At 31.1% G+C, this 16,758-nt stretch overlaps 1 protein-coding gene across 1 annotated transcript; it reads left to right on the top strand.

Moving 5' to 3' along the window:
• The first annotated feature begins 714 nt into the window (after window positions 1–714).
• On the top strand, window positions 715–15,398 carry LOC137932881 (protein disulfide-isomerase A5). Its single transcript, XM_068776571.1, has 12 exons — window positions 715–796; window positions 1,799–2,037; window positions 2,601–2,808; window positions 4,550–4,678; window positions 5,002–5,102; window positions 5,860–6,011; window positions 7,604–7,734; window positions 8,323–8,484; window positions 9,360–9,501; window positions 10,580–10,782; window positions 12,113–12,290; window positions 13,187–15,398. The coding sequence occupies exons 1-12, from the start codon at window positions 773–775 to the stop codon at window positions 13,444–13,446; spliced, it is 1,929 nt and encodes a 642-aa protein (XP_068632672.1). The 5' UTR covers window positions 715–772; the 3' UTR covers window positions 13,447–15,398.
• Window positions 15,399–16,758: the final 1,360 nt, after the last annotated feature.

Here is a 16,758-nt window from a genome sequence, read left to right on the forward strand (position 1 = left end):
TTTTGAAAACAAAAAAGAAATGCCTTGGATCTTTACTTGCATACAATGAATATTAAATAAAAGGAAGAATGAACTGAAAAAAAATTGAAAATGAATCTGATAAAGTCCTTTTCATAAAATAATTAAATCCTTACTTCTGCGTCTTATGAAAAAAAAAACCTTGCGTTTTTACAATTTCATGAAATTAATAACGTCCACAATTAACTGTCTCTTTCATTTGCTAAAAGCCTGAGTGTAAATCTTTATAATTTCATAGAATTGATAACGTTTTACAGTTGTTAAATGTGCGATTTCTAAACCGTTCAATTAATCTTATCCGGCAAATACAATGTAACTTTACTACTTTTAACTTTACTTAAACTAATTGAAATCCACATTTTTCGTTTGTTAACGATTTTTTTTTATTTTCTTTTTACGAAATTACAGATTTATTTCAATAATATTAGTTGACCATGGTCAACCGATACTGTTTAAACTTTTGAAATTTACAATTTTCTTATCACACTTGTTTTATTACTTAAACCTAGAATTTTAAAATAAACGTATTAAATTAGAGCAAATATTATTTCGTTATTTCTTTCGTATTGTTTTGAAAGAGCTATTCAATTGTTTGTTTAATTTTTCTCTTAACGTCATAATCTAAAATGTTATACTCTGTGTTAAATAGTTTCTTGTTAAATTAATTATATCTGTTATTGTTAGTTAACTTGTCGAATTTGTTATAATTACACGTAGAGGATAGTTAACGTTTTTGGTAAATGCAGAGTAAATCATGCGTCCTAAACTATTATTTAAAGTAAGTATGAGTCGGTGTATTCTTTTTTATTGTTGTATTTGTAAGATTCTAGGAGAGCTTGTACAAAGATTTAGGAAGTTGTATTATATTTAAAACTACGAGAAAACTTCACGTGCTGTATTTGCCGGTGCCGGTAAAAACCTCTCAACCTCTGGTTAGAAAAATATTAATTATCTCTATTCAGCATTATTATTGGACAAAACATAAAATGTTTTACTTTCTTATCGTCTTTTATGACCTAGAACGAAAATTTGTGAACCACCCACGACTGGAATGTCTCTCAAAGAGAAAACAAAGGGTGGAATCTAAGGCTTAATCTGATAAATAATAATATATAATAACCTAAACTGATATTCCTGTGTGTCCTTACCCTTAATTACTGTAAAGATATTTAGGATAAGTACCTTTAGCACTATATTACTAAAGGACATCACATCATGAATGAATGAAAAGATGAGAGTCCTGTACAGGCCATATTCTGGTCAATTTTACATATTTTATCTTAACTTTTGTTACTTTCCTCTGTTATTTAATTTGCATTTAGTATGTCTTCTTGAATTAAATATACATACAATGTGCACCAATACACAATAATGACCCACATTAAATGATAATAAATAAATTAACAAGAGTACACCAAACTGTGAAATAAGCTTAATAGCAATCAACAGATACTTATTTGTAAATGTCTAATATGTTTAACATTTTGTTAAGTTTGTTTATGTAAGACATTGACGATGACAATTTGATCTATGTGAACTAAGGATACTACAGTGTCCTGGTCTGGTCAGTATAAGGGCCCTGAGAAAAAAAATTTTGCTAAATGTCAAAAAACAATGAAGAAGAGAACAGAATTAGTAACATTAACTACCATAACAGAAACTCAGTTGATTTTGTTTTTCATAACTTGTTTCATATTTTGATCACCCTATGACTTAAAAAATGTGTGGTATTTTGAAAACTGGCAGTAACAGTTTATATTAATAAAATATATCATTACAGGTGTTTATAGCTTTTGTACTATGTCTTCAGACATCAGTTCAAGCAAAGAAACATAAATCACATCTTATAACAGATATTGATGATATAAAAGACTTCAAAAAGTTATTGAGGACTAAGACAAATGTTCTGATCCTTTTTTTGAATGTGCCAAAATCACATTCTATTGTGGATGTATTTAAAGAAACTGCGGATGCCATGAAAGGACAAGCAACATTAGTATTAATTGATTGTAATAACAGGTAAAAAATTATAACATATTTAAGATATTATTACATAATTTACATAATAATAAATATTACATAATTTACATCTGGGTGATATTATAGAGTAACTAAGTCTGTAATTTAGCTTGAAGAATTGTTCATTGGAAGTTGAGGTAGGATGGGCACATCACTCATGCAAGTGATGACTGTTGGGGCTGAAAAGGTTCTCTGATGACAACCACAAGCTGGTGCACAACGGAGTTAGACCTCTCACTAGATAGACCATTGATTGTTATGGTTGCAGTAAGTCATTAAATGTAGGCAGAGCTAGGATGGTCATTGTGGTTGATATGATGATGGGTTTGCTGTGGGAAAGTGTCTGTATAATAATTTCTTCCTATTTGTTTGATTAGTTAAGCAGCTACAATGTGTTATGCAACAATTAATCATTTATTATTAACTATAAGAATATAGTTTGCTGTGGACAATGAATAAATATAGTCAATGTTATCTTAGCATGCAATGTAAAATGAATTGTTTATAATCATACTTTAGTAATGCCTTCTAACATAAAAGTAATGTAAATCAATTTGTTACAGTGATAGCAAAAAACTATGCAAAAAACTAAAAGTGGATCAGAGTAAACCATACTTCATCAAACATTACAAAGATGGTGAATATCATAAGGACTATGATAGAAGTGAGACTGTGTCTTCTTTTTCAAACTTCCTGCGTGATCCAACGGGAGATTTGCCTTGGGAAGAAGATCCAGAGGCCACACAAATCTACCATCTTCCTGATGGAGAGGTTGGTTATATAAGTTTTATTTTTATAAAACTTATATATTACCCATGCATGACCAAAAATCGACAAACAATATGCAATTCCCCTAAATTACAATCATAAAGGGAATGTTTATAATCCCTGAAACTGATGTAGATTTTCACAGCTAAATGTTAGCTGTCATGTGATCTATTTTTTTAATTCACTCAAAATCAATAACTTTTTACAACCTAATTATTGATTTGTGTGCCCTGTTACTTTAGAGAGTGGGTACTCTCTGTAGTAAAAAATACAAGAAAAACAGAATGTAAAACTCTGGTTGATTATATGACTGAGTATTGTTAAATGGCGATTTCTGTGAACCTAAGTTAGGTCTGATAAATACATTGTTTGATGTCTAAATTGTTTAACTTATTATTCTCAGACAGGATGTTAAATGTTTATATAATCATACTTACTGCTTACTCTTTAAAGGGGAAGTCTACGAAATGCATGTTATCTCCTGCAGTTTGCACATTGATGACTTCTAGTAAGCCATCTGCTGAGTTTATAAGTAAACAATTATTGACGAAATCTAAACAACAGAGATATAAATCTTATGTAATTTTTTTTAACTTTTATAAATATCCTTTAAGAATTTATATACAAACGAAAGTCAGATCTTTACATAAATATTTACATATAGTTGTAAGTATGGCTTTAAATGAAAAGCATGTTTCTATTAAGAAAATCTTGGATGTGGTTCAGTGAGTTGCAAGTAATTGTATCAACTTGTACATATATATTAGAGGAACTGGAAAGTAATGTTGTTTCTGTCAACATGTTTTACAGAAAAACCAATTTATTTTTACAGCTCCGGCACTGAAACTTTGTATGGCAAAAGGTTGTTGATAATGAAGGAGAATATTGTTGATTAGAAATAAAATTTAATTTAAGAAAGCGACATTACTTTCTTGTACCGCTAATATATACTTGTGCACAAGGAGTAAAAAAAGACATTATTATTAAAAATTTAATTATATTATCAAAAAGTAATAAGATATCTGTTCATAAAGGATTGTTAAAGTTAATATAATTGCAGCAATTATTACCAATCTTCTATGGATGTAAAATAGTTACTCCATATAATGAGATTATGAGTTTCTGAATGTTATAATTAATTTTCTACGGTTGTTATAACTTTTAAACAAACATATAATGAATATAATAGCTATAGTTATTTGTTATTGCTAGTTTTATGGGAATATTAATGTGTATCATTTAATTAAATCAGTAAAATGATGTTTATTATTTCTATGTTATAGTTAAAAATTTCTCTATAAGTTTTAGTTTTAGTGTTAGCATATAATCACTGTCTTACATTATCCATGGAATGATAAGATATTCCTGTGTTCCTTATTCATATAAATGGCACAAATAGGTATTTCAAGAATGTCGAATGTTTTCAATGTTTTTCTACAGCGATCTATATTTTATTTTGTCATGCTAGTAATTTTTAAAATTATTTTTATATTGCACCAGCTTTTGGCCGCGGCTTTGCTCGCGTTAAGAATTATTACTATTAATTACCAGAGTTTATATCCAGTAAAGACTTTCAATATAATGAATACTTGTGTACAATGTTATACTATGTCTGTATTAATCTTTTTAGGTTAGTTTTCGAAAGAGATTCAATAACAATTTAATAAATTATAATTTTCTTAAATCCATTAGAGATGCAAGGTAATATGAATAGGATATAGCGAGTTTTGTTATTTTGTTGCAGGCTTTAACAAAATTTTTGAAGAAAGGTGTTGGCGCATATAAGAAGACCTTGATAATGTTCTACGCACCTTGGTGTGGTTATTGTAAAACTTTGAAACCTGAATATGTGGCAGCTGCTGGTGATTTGAAGGTTCAATACTTTCCGCATATATTTATTTACTTTTATTATATTTTCAATTTATTTATTAATTAAAGCACACCAAAAGCAGATGCATTAATATGTTACAATAAGCTGGTTATAATATTTAGTAATTATGATGCACCGCAAATTATTTATGTGATGTTGTAAATGAGAAATTGTTTCTTTTGGTAACTTGCATGGCGATGTATTAAAGATGTTACGACAAGGCAATTTAGCGTGTAGATAATTGTATGTTATGTCCCTTTTAACATAATAAACTTGATTAATAGTTTAAATAAGAGAGACAAGCTTTTAAATCGATTTTTTTACAGGGTGAGGCTTTATTGGCCGCTATTGATGTTGCCAAGCCAGGCAACTCAAGAATACGACAGATTTATAACATCACGGGCTTCCCCACACTTCTATATTATGAGTGAGTATTCTTGTTTACTGCTTATTAAAACACATGCATGGTCATTTATTGAGATGAAGATTAAATCATTTAACCGGGTTTTACTTTGTGTTAATGTTTACATTATATTTACATTATTATATTTTTATACATGTTGGGACATGTATGATAAGCAATATAGAATTATTGAAAAGGTAATTTCTTCTAAACCGGATGATTTCTTATTTCCAAAATCCTTTATCATTCTTACTATTGTGTGAAAAAGGTCTACTAACTTGAATAAGAACCTAGTCAAAGAAAAAACAAGGAATGAACTTGGTTAATTTGTATTAGGTGGCAACTTCCACCTCCACCACAAGTGTAAAGGTACAATAGTGAATTCTCTTTATAACCTTCTAAAGAGTTTAGGTCTAACATAAACAACAGAATTTCGTTTAAATTTACTGGTATTAGCCAGAATTAATGGAATTATTCATCTCATTCCGTTAATATTCCGCCCACTCATTCTCTATTTTCCTCAGCCCCTATTTCTTTACAGTTGTTTCTGTAGAACCATATGTGTCTAACTGGAAACATAACTGCAGTTTGTCAACAAACCTGTTTATTTTAATTTAATTTGAGAGAATAGTTAATTATATTAACAAGGTTATTAAATACAATCTGGTCTCTTTATGATATTGCAAAATATTTATCTTATGTCTTGATAATTTAAACATTTGCTTTACTTGTATAATATAAAAAAGATGACTTTTTCTAAGATAAAGTGCTTATGTTTCAGGAAGGGTGTTTACCAGTTTGCTTATAATGGTGAAAATAAACGTCAAGCTATTGTCGATTTTATGAAGGATCCAAGTGCCCATCTGCATCAGAAGAAAAAGGAAGTTGCTGATGAGAGCTGGTCTCAGGATTCTGATGTTGAACATTTAACAGGTGAACATTAAACATAAAGGTCTCTCAACTTGGTCCTTGTAGACAAACTTACTGTGGCTCAACAAACCACGCTTAGGCATTCCTCAACAAGATTGAATCAGAATTGTCGGGATTACTAGATGATGGAATGTTATCTGTGGACAGGCCGCATAGCTCTCAGAACAGACAGCCAAGAAAGCCTTATGGTTCTGAAGTTGCGTTGGTGCTCACTCCAGAACCGGTAAGCGCAACATAGGATGTCCGTTCTGTTAGATAAAGCAATAGGTCTTATTGGAAATCTATGCCGGACGGCTATGCAGCAGTGGCTAGCAGTGATCTGCCTGAAATAATGACGGTGATATAAATATTAGTCAAAATCTTATTTCTTGGCGCTATGTGTAATACCCTATGAGGTCGTTAGTAGGTTCCAAAAGCAAGGAAGAGGCGTTATCAAAAACTTCATTTAGGTGTCTAAAATGTATATATATATACTTTGCCTGAATTAAATGTTTTTATTGTACGTTTTTTCTTAATTTATTATGAATCATTACCACGGGAATCAGTATTACAGAGTTTCAGTGTGATTATTAGATGATAAAAGTAACCAAACATATAAAAGTGTTATAAATGACATTTATCTATATATTACAGGCCTTGGCTTCAATATAAAATTTATAATTGAATCTATAATTTACCTTTTTAATCTGTGAATTTTTTGAACTTCCTGCTTTCCTTCTATGACTTTTGCGATTCCACTGTCATATATCAAATTTGACTGAATTATTTGTAATTTATTATAAAATTAAAGTACATATATAGAATGCATCTGGGTAATATTTTAAAAAACTTTAATATAACAAATTGGTTTAAATACAATAAATCTTCGGTTTTCCCCTTATCTTTTCGTTTTAGTAAGTAATTTATAATATATTATGAATATATGTGCGATTTAATACGTTAATTTTTTTGCAGCTCTCTAAAACTAGATGTGTTGTGTTTTATGACCATTTTTAAATTCAGATTTTTATAACACATGTGGTGTTTAGACTTGTTGTAATTTTGAACATATGTTAGTTATTCTACACCCGTTTTCTAATCAAAATATTATCTTAGGCTAACTTTTCATGTACAAACTGATATTCCGTAATATATGATTCAATTTCTTCGGATTCGTGGATTCCTGATACACCAGCTAAAATGCGGCATTATAGCTTCCCCTATATATAGCTATTATAGGTTTTGCGTTTATTTGTGTCAAACTAGACAATTTGTGTTATTTATAATTGTGTATTGATTGTAAATATTATTATTGAAACTCCCATTCATATATTGTTCACATGAGATACAAGCATTTATTATAAATTATTCAATTGGATGATAATGTCCACATAGGTTATTATTAACCGGTCTTTTTGGATATATAAGGAGAGGCCAATGTTCAGCAGCAGACATCCTAATGACAATGATATTACATAAATAAATATAGCAGTCTATGACCATCTGGAGCTCTTTCTACATAAAATTCAAAGAAATTATGTCATACAAATTAAGAAATAGCATTTTCTATTATCCTTAAGGATATATTTTTATAGATTTTACCATTTCTTTTTCAGCGGACACATTCGATAGTGTACTGGCAAAAGCTGAACATGCATTAGTTGTGTTCTATGCACCATGGTGTGGACATTGTAAGAGGATTAAACCGGAATTTGAGAAGGCTGCAACGAGGATAAAAAATGAACAGGTATTTGTTTTGTGACAAAAATAACTGCACACAACTCATTTATTACTTGCAGCATGCATAGTCACCCAGATAGATGTAGATATAGACCCTGGATAGATGGAGATGTGTGATGTGTTGATATTAACACTTAAGGATATATAAAATTTCCATATTTAATCTTTAATTGGTTTTTATATTAAATATCATTGATTCAGTATAAAAGTAATAGTATTAGTTTTACAAGCTTTTATGATAGATATAGATTTACTGTCAAAGTTATGTATATGTCAATAGAAATGACATATTTCAGAGTGATCACTTTATTGATTTAATATTTTAATAATAAATATCTAATATGACTTCAATAATAATGTGATTGTAATTTAATTCTTAAGCTTAATGGTACACTATATTTTTATTTATCACATTTTCTATGGTTTAGAGTGGAACAAAGTTGTTATTTTAAATCTCTTTAGTTGCAATTTTTCTTTTTTTTCTCATATTTATGAAACTGTCTCGTGTTTAGATGAAGATTAATTGTCGAATTCGTAGTAGCACTATATATAGCCCCTCTCGAGTTATATTAATGTAAAATTACGTGCATTTTAGATCAAAGGCATCCTTGCAGCAGTAGATGCCACTCAAGAGGCAGCATTAGCATCCAGGTTCGGTGTGAAAGGTTATCCTACTTTGAAATACTTTAGCTTCGGTGAATATAAATATGATGCCGGCCATGCCAGACAAGAGGAACAGATTGTTAACTTCATTAAGGTAATTTAACTATTATAATTTCATATATCGACACAATTGTATAATAAGCTAACACCTAAACAAATGTATGCCTATAAATATATTGATACAAAACAATGTGTGTGTGTCGGAGTTCTGTCAATTAATTCCCCCATCTCCTTTTTTACATCGGGGACCAAGACGAACGGAATCACAACATCAATACATGGTTGAAATCTCTTGAACTGGCACTAAGTGTTCTAATACAACCTTTATAGTGCAAAGAGCCAAGGTATGAAACAATCTACCGGCGTCGTTTCCAACTAATATAACTAGAGAGTCTTAAATTTAAAAGTGAATAAGTATCTAATAGGCAAGGATGTAGCATCTTAGACTTCGTTTTAACTTAACATCGGGTCAGATAGAGGTCAAATGTTTTGCCTATAGTCAGTAAAAAAAATACAATGTGCCCATCTGCATCCAGGTGTTATTTTTTATAGATAGAGGCTTTTCCCAGTAAGCTAACATTTCATATGATCATGTGTTATTCAACTTCAACTCATTTCTGCCAGTTACAATATAATTATTAAACATATTTAACCGTCTTACCCATCTAATCACATGCTGAAATATTTTTAATACAAAATTGCTATACATAGTAACCAAGCACATTATTTAATCTTTGCATATGAGAATGTTGCTGTAAAATATTATTACGTTAGTTTACAAATGCATTTTATCAGAAATTAATTTTTAATGTATTCACCTGGAAGATGCAAAGACTATGTAAAGGTTGATGATAGATAATATATGCAGGTCTCTTTAAACAGTTTTTTTGGAAATCTATAGAAGTGACCTGTGTGATGATGATATATTTAAGATAAAATTAGGTCAGTGACACAGTGTTATATGTTTAGGATCCTCAAGAGCCACCGCCACCTCCACCCCCAGAGAAGCCATGGTCTGAAGAAGAATCTCACGTTAGACATCTAGACGGTTCCACATTTAGAAACACATTGAGGAAGATAAAGCATGCAGTTATTATGTTCTATGCTCCATGTAAGTTATAAATTAATTTATACTAAAGTGTCATTGAAGAAAAAAGTCAAGGAACCTATTTATCTGAAATAGTCAAGTAATTAAAATTTCTTTTTCGAATAATAATTAACTCCTATTTAAAAAAAAAGGAAGTGATTATTTACAAAATGTCATTTGTTATTTTATATTTAACTTGGAATTAAATATAGTATTCACTTATACAGACTCGGCGATATACTTTGACCAATCATATATCAATCACAAAAGCATTTGTCAGCAAAAAGTTTTAAAGCTTTTACACATATTTCCAAAAACCCAGTTAAAGTAATCAGTCTGATTTACACTGTTTTGATTTATTTCTTCTGAAAATTGATTTTTTTATTGAAATTCGACAGGTAGATAGCCTTTGGCTGTACAAAGCATGAAGGGGCAGATAGTACACAATAATTAATCTAAATATATCGTAATATGAATTTGGGACAGGGTGTACCACATATTCATTGATAGTAAATGTGGTATACATGAAACCACTTAAAGCTTTATGCCATATACTAATCACCTATATATGTCAAAATTACAAAATGCTATTTGGCCAGCAAAGGTGTTTAATATAATAGAGAAATGCATTACCAAGGTTTATTATTCGGTCCTAAGGGTAAATGCAGACTAAGCAACTGTGTTTATATATAAATAAAATTGCTAAAAGTTGCTAATCGCAAAATTCAGAATGACTTGACCTTTTTTTTAATATTTTCGTTAAAGCACAAAATAGGTTCTTATCTAATCAATCTCATCAGTCAATATAAAACCAAAAAAATATATTAGGGTGTAGTGAAACAAAATAATCGTGTATCATATAGTATTATAATGAATAATTTGTCATATTATAAATAAATATGGTGTACAAAATAGAAAACTTATTTTGATTTGTCAGTAATTTTTATATTATTATTAAAACATTAAATTCATAAATGATTTGATCACTCCTATGTTTTGACTTTATGAAGTCTGTCAGGACATGCTAGTTTTAAATAATATTTGTTGATGTATCGTAAAATTTCCTAGCATGTTTATGATATATAAAATTTCTATTTATCAGGGTGCGGACATTGCAAAAGTACAAAGCCGGAGTTTGTTAAAGCAGCGGAACAGTTCGCGGACGAACTATCTGTAGCATTCGGTGCCGTTGACTGCACTGTGGAGCAGCAACTTTGCTCCAACTACGAGGTCCGAGGATATCCAACTATCAAGTACTTCAGCTACTTTGATAAGACAGTGCAAGACTATACCGGTGGTCGAAAGGTAATATATAATTAATGACTACACACAATAACCATCATTAAGGCATGTCCAGATTTGCAATAGGTCTGGTTGGAAGTGACCCTTATTCAACTTTAACAAGGTTGTATCTAACTTGAAGGTAAACATTCAATGCTGAACTTGCCTGTCCATGGTCTCCACTCCATAACCATAAGGCCTGAAGTCTGGGGCCACAGCTGACAATCATATTGCTTAGTTAGAGTAACTATTTAGACCATCTATACAGTAACTGCACTTGAAGCGCCTTTAGGAATCTCTATTGTCTGTTGAATTATTTATATTTCACTAGATTTTGAAGCCGCAAAGATCTTTAGGTGCTTGTGTGATTTTACTAAATTAAATTCTACGTCGGACTATTGGCGATTGAAATTAATCAATTTTCAATCCAATAGTGGTACTTTATTTGGCATTATGTATATATTAATCTTTATATATGTACATTTGTAGCTGCTTATGAATTTATTATTAAACTAACTTAATTACACAATGGACTGCAGGAAGTGCTAGTCACCGTTTAAAGTATTTTAGCAGTAAGTCGGGGAGGTGACAATTTACAAGACGTTCATGAGATATTTAAGAACAGATGGCATGACTTGTCCATCTCCTTCGTCCAAGTTAATTCAATGCATTGTTATATAAATCAAAAAAACTTTCGCCCAGAGTATTAGAGAAGATGGTTCTCTAAAGAACAAACAATTGCGTGAAAAAGATTTATATCTCAGTATGAGACAGGTGCCATATATAACAAAACTAATGTAAAATTACATGTCAATACAATCTTGAAAAACTTATTTACAATATGTGTATGTGAGTTTAATTATGTAATAATAAACTCTGAGACAGTGGTGGCTCAGTGGTAGAGGACTGAGCCTTGGGACTTGCGGTCATAGTTCGTAGGTTTCGATTCCCGGAATACAATGTCATATAAAACACTGCATTAATTACATAGAATTTTTACTGCTCGCAAATAAGTTTCCAGGCAGCAGCCTCCTTTGCGTACCATAATACCACGCTGCGATTGCCATTCCTTCTGTCAAGCGGGGCTATTATGGTATATCCTCCCATAGATATCTTTGTGGGAAGCCCATGCCTCGAACTAACTTATTTAACCATACACTTCGACAGCTAATTACTAGTATCACTTTCAACTTACACTGTGTGTCACCTTATTTGTCTGTTCCCTGCTGTTCTAGTCCAGGTTCTCCTGAGCACCTCATTTATGTCAACCCATCTCTTGAAAGATCTGATCTCTTCATGTCTCTCGGGTACATATGACATGACCAGATGTTAATCATTCTAATTTAATTTGCAGGAAGCAGACTTTGTTTCATTCATTCACAGCCAACGGAATAAACATGAGACTTCGCAGAAGTCGGTTATGTCGAGTCAGGACGCCGGTTTCGGAGTCAACGTTCAGATCGCAACTGACGACGACTTCCAATCGGTCATATCTTCACCTAAACCAACTTTCGTCATGTTCTTCGCTACCTGTGAGTTGTTTTTTTTTTAATTATTGACCTGTCACAGTCCATTAACATAATGAATAAAAAGTATTTATTTATGTTAACTTTTCGCAGTACAAATTGTACAGGGACACAGATTGTAAACCATCATTAATTTTAATATGCAGTAATGTGAATTTTCGAGCCATTGATTTTGGGACCAGGTTTACCATATATTCATTGACAGCTAATGTGGTACACATGCGGCCATTTAAGGCTTTCAAATCCATAACCAATCATTCAATAAAATAATAAGTAAAAATTGTGTCAGAGCTAGCACTTTATTTCTTGATTTCTTATTGTACTAATAAACAAAGATTACTGAAATAAGTTTTCAAATGTTCGAATTTTCGGGCAGTTGTATAGTATTGTACATGTAAAAAAGATCATGTAAACATAATAGAATCAACGCACAGGTAAAATTACCTGTCTTATCGCGTTTCGCGATTTCTAAGCACAATCTTTAGGTGAATTAGGAATGAATGTATTAGAGGGATGTAGGATTAGTAAAGAAATAAAATTTAAATAACAAGGGTAATAAGTATAGCTCAAGACCCTACAACTAAGGTGAATAAGATCTGAGTTATATATATATATATATATATATATATATATATATAAAAGTTCATGTGTTGACTTAAAGATAGCTTGATTGGGATTAATTAATTATTTTAATAAGACATATAGGCTTTAAGCTGAATGAATTTAAGGGCTTTATCGAAAGCTAAACATAATTTTATGACACTGACTGTATAGAGTAAACCAATAAATAGATGATTGTATGTGAAAATAGATGATTGTGTGTTTGAGAAATTTAATTTAAATTTGTCGAAATTGAAATTTGCTGAGGTAGGAAAATCAATATGTTTTGTTAATGTTGCAAGGGTGCGGTCATTGTTCAACGGTTAAGCCGGCTTACAGCCGCCTAGCGACCGCTATGAAGGCGGATAACTGGCCGGTTAAAATCGTAGCGGTGGAGGCAGCAGACAACGCCAAAGTAGCTGACTTCGCCCAAATCGAGACTCTGCCTACGTTCAAGATATACGCGAATGGAAAACACGTCGCCAACTACGAAGGGGACAGGACACAAGAGGACATGTTCAAGTTCTGTATGTCTCACGCTAAACTAAAGGATGAACTGTGATTAGAGGTTCCTTACTAAATGCTTTAATATCAGGTCACAATTTCGTCATAAAAATCATGAGTTTTTATATAATTTATTTGCGTATAATTCCAAATTCGATCTTAACTTAATTAAAAAAAATGATTTGTTTAAAATCAATGTATTTTTTTATATTTAATTATTTTTTTTATGTAAAGCAAATATTGCACATATATATTACTTAACGTAAAAAAAAACCAACGCGAATTGTGATTCTCCCTTTATATTTTAATAAAGAAATCCATGAATTTTACAAAACATAATCATATTAGAAATTAACTAAACTATGTGTAGCTACGTATATACATATATACATTGCAGTTAAACTTAAGCTAAATATAGAGAGATATTTTTGTATGTAGAAAATTAAAAAGTTTTCTAATGCGGAATTTAGGCGTTAGGCTTTATAAATACATATCTGTTACTTTATTATAGCTTTTGCTAAATTTACATAGGTAACCCAACATAATTAGATTGTGATAATATATTTTGTAATATCAGATATATGTCTTCAAATGAACTACAAATATACAAATTGATTTCATCTCCCATTGACGCCTTATATCAGGGATTCATCAGCTATTCATATATTATCATAGTATAATTTACAGTAACCAGTGAACCTTTTTGCATAATTACCCGATTTCTTAGATCATCATAGTCAAATTTCTTTAGAAATCCTGTGTCCAGTATTTTTTTTTTTCAACTGATACAAAGTACATTCCAATGAACAATTTTAAGACTTTATCGACTCTCTAATTAATGTATCATGTATTTTTTTAAATTACTAAAATTATTCAGGATAAATTTATCCATGTATAATTGTGGATATGTGATATATTGGTTTGGGAATCCAGTGCAATTACATTGCTCAAAAAAAAGCTTCTCATTTATTATCTGTGGACTTACTTTTGCTTGTAAATGTAAGTTCTGGTATCTATAGTTATTAGTTATTTTAATATTTATATATTTTTACTATAATTTATCTATTTACATCACTATGTTGTCCATATATTGTTATAGATTTTTAGTAACAAAACAACATGGAGTGTATAAATAATATTTTGCATTTATGGTTTAATGTACTTATTTCTCATTGCATAAAATTAAATTACCTTATACTTTTTTTACAAAACTATTTGCTACGCTGCATTTACTTAGTAACATTTGATTATAGATTTATGTTTTCATTTTTGTTCAGCGATTCATGTAGCGATATTAAATTCAGTAGTTGATATAAATTTCAAATCTATGAACGAATGAACGCTGAATGATTTTCATTTTTTTAATGCATGTTATTTTTCGTAAATTATAAATAGCATTTATGCTAGATCTAACATTTAGCATATTAGTCAATAGCATTTATGCTAACTCAGACAATAATCAGCTGGCTTATAAATATTTATACTATGTTAACTTAGTATGTACTTATTGTATATTGATATCAAACGTTTATAAAATTGTCCTATTATATATAAGGATTTAAGACTCGCAGCTGTGACGCTTTTATACGCTAATACAATGTACTGTTATATATGGATTGTATTTTTTTAAATAGGAATGCTATTTATATATATATATGAAAAGAAATAAATTCGTTGACGCTGCGAGTTAATATTGTGTAACTTGACGGGCTTCCAAGTTTTTTACATATAACTGTTGTACAAATAGAGATAGGACTCAGGTTCCTGAGTACACTATTTCTATAATCTCGTAGTATTGTTACACTATATTTTAGATCTGTTTGTTTATATAAATTTTTTCATGTATATCGTAACATTGAAATTAAAGTATTGTAATAAACCAACATAATTGCGAACTCTTTGTTGATTGTAAACATAACTCTACCCGCAGATGCATTATAACAAGCTGATTATTTACTAAGTCATATCTATAACGGAGATGGTTTACAATAAATGATTCCGATTGCTATATTTGGGTGTTTTTATTTATATCACCTTGTACTTTGGATTATTTACAGCATTACCTGTTTTGAACGAGAGACAATTTATTGCGAAATGGGGTATATCTTCCCCTATAACTAGGCTTACCATACGTCCCGGTTTGACCCGGATAGTCCCGGTTTGAGATCCCTGTTCCGGCGTCCCGGCCGGTCTGCATTAGCGTCCCGGTCAAACTTGAACATCACCGACACCCCAACCAATCGTTCCCCTGTGCCACCCGCGCCAAAATTCTATTGAATAGTGCTATTTGCTCCGAGAAAGGTCCAGCTATTCATCCATTTTCACAAGCAGCATATTGAGGTGCCAAATTTAAAAAAAAATTGTGGAGTTTGCTGTGTCTACCCGGTACTTCAGCGCCAGTGGAAAGAATTTTTTCACAGATAGTAAAAATGTGGTTTGACGATCGAGGGAGGATGGAATAATGCGTTTTGGAAGCTTTGCTTACGTGCAAACTCAACTTGAACATGTCATGTAGTGAATTTTATGACAAAATTCAGCACGACAAAACGATTCTGAAGAAAGTGCACTATAGTGAAAAATATAAAGCAAGCGTGGGTGAATAATAAAACCGGGCAAATTTTTAGTGTTGTTTTTGTTTTGTTTTTGTTTATTCATAATAATATTGATTGCATTTCAAATATGAAAAACACAAATTAAGCGAAAAGCAAAATGAAAATGAGCCTCTTTCTCTTCTGCGTCCCGGTTTGGATCTTCGTAATTATGGTAAGCCTACCTATAACCAAGTCTTTTATGAGTGAACAAAATATAACGATCTAAAATTACAAATATATCAAGTATGATTCATAGTAATAAATGCGATTTACACGGAGATTCGCTGGGGAGATCGAATCAGAAATGAGATATGCAAAAGAACCAAAGCAGAGACTTTGGTTCTTTTACGTAGATTTATTTTTCTTTACGTAGATCTTAGAATTTTGTCTGAAGTGGCGGTGACCGGAGGACGTAGCTTGTGCAACCGGTGGCTGTTGAGGCCGAAAGGTTGTTGTGTGGCGACCACGAGCCGGTAGACGTGACCTCCGCTGTTGGGGACTTCTCGGACAACTCCCAGTTTTAGGTACGCAGGGACAATATTTTCAATAAATTTTTCGCAGACTATTTTATTTTCGTCATCATCTATCCTTCACAGTATCTTTCAAACAACTTTCTTTTATTCAAAACATTTTTTATTAATCCTTTCCATATTTTATTTTCCTTTCTTACATCGCCTTCTTTACTTCGACTTCATCTTCGGATTTTGTTCATATACTTTGTGTATCATATGTTCCAATTTCTCTATGAACAAGTTGGACTGACGACATGGTTAAGATGG

This window comes from Battus philenor, unplaced genomic scaffold, assembly GCF_028537555.1.
Source record: "Battus philenor isolate CCGP_79_NKW_IND1 unplaced genomic scaffold, ilBatPhil1.0.hap1 SCAF_1, whole genome shotgun sequence".
Taxonomy (NCBI): Eukaryota; Metazoa; Arthropoda; class Insecta; order Lepidoptera; family Papilionidae; genus Battus; species Battus philenor.

Coding starts and splice junctions, on each gene's coding strand:
- LOC137932881 (XM_068776571.1), top strand. CDS start 773: ATGCGTCCTAAACTATTATTTAAA. Junction 797..1,798: donor GTCCTAAACTATTATTTAAA/GTAAGTATGAGT, acceptor ATATCATTACAG/GTGTTTATAGCTTTTGTACT. Junction 7,735..8,322: donor CGAGGATAAAAAATGAACAG/GTATTTGTTTTG, acceptor CGTGCATTTTAG/ATCAAAGGCATCCTTGCAGC.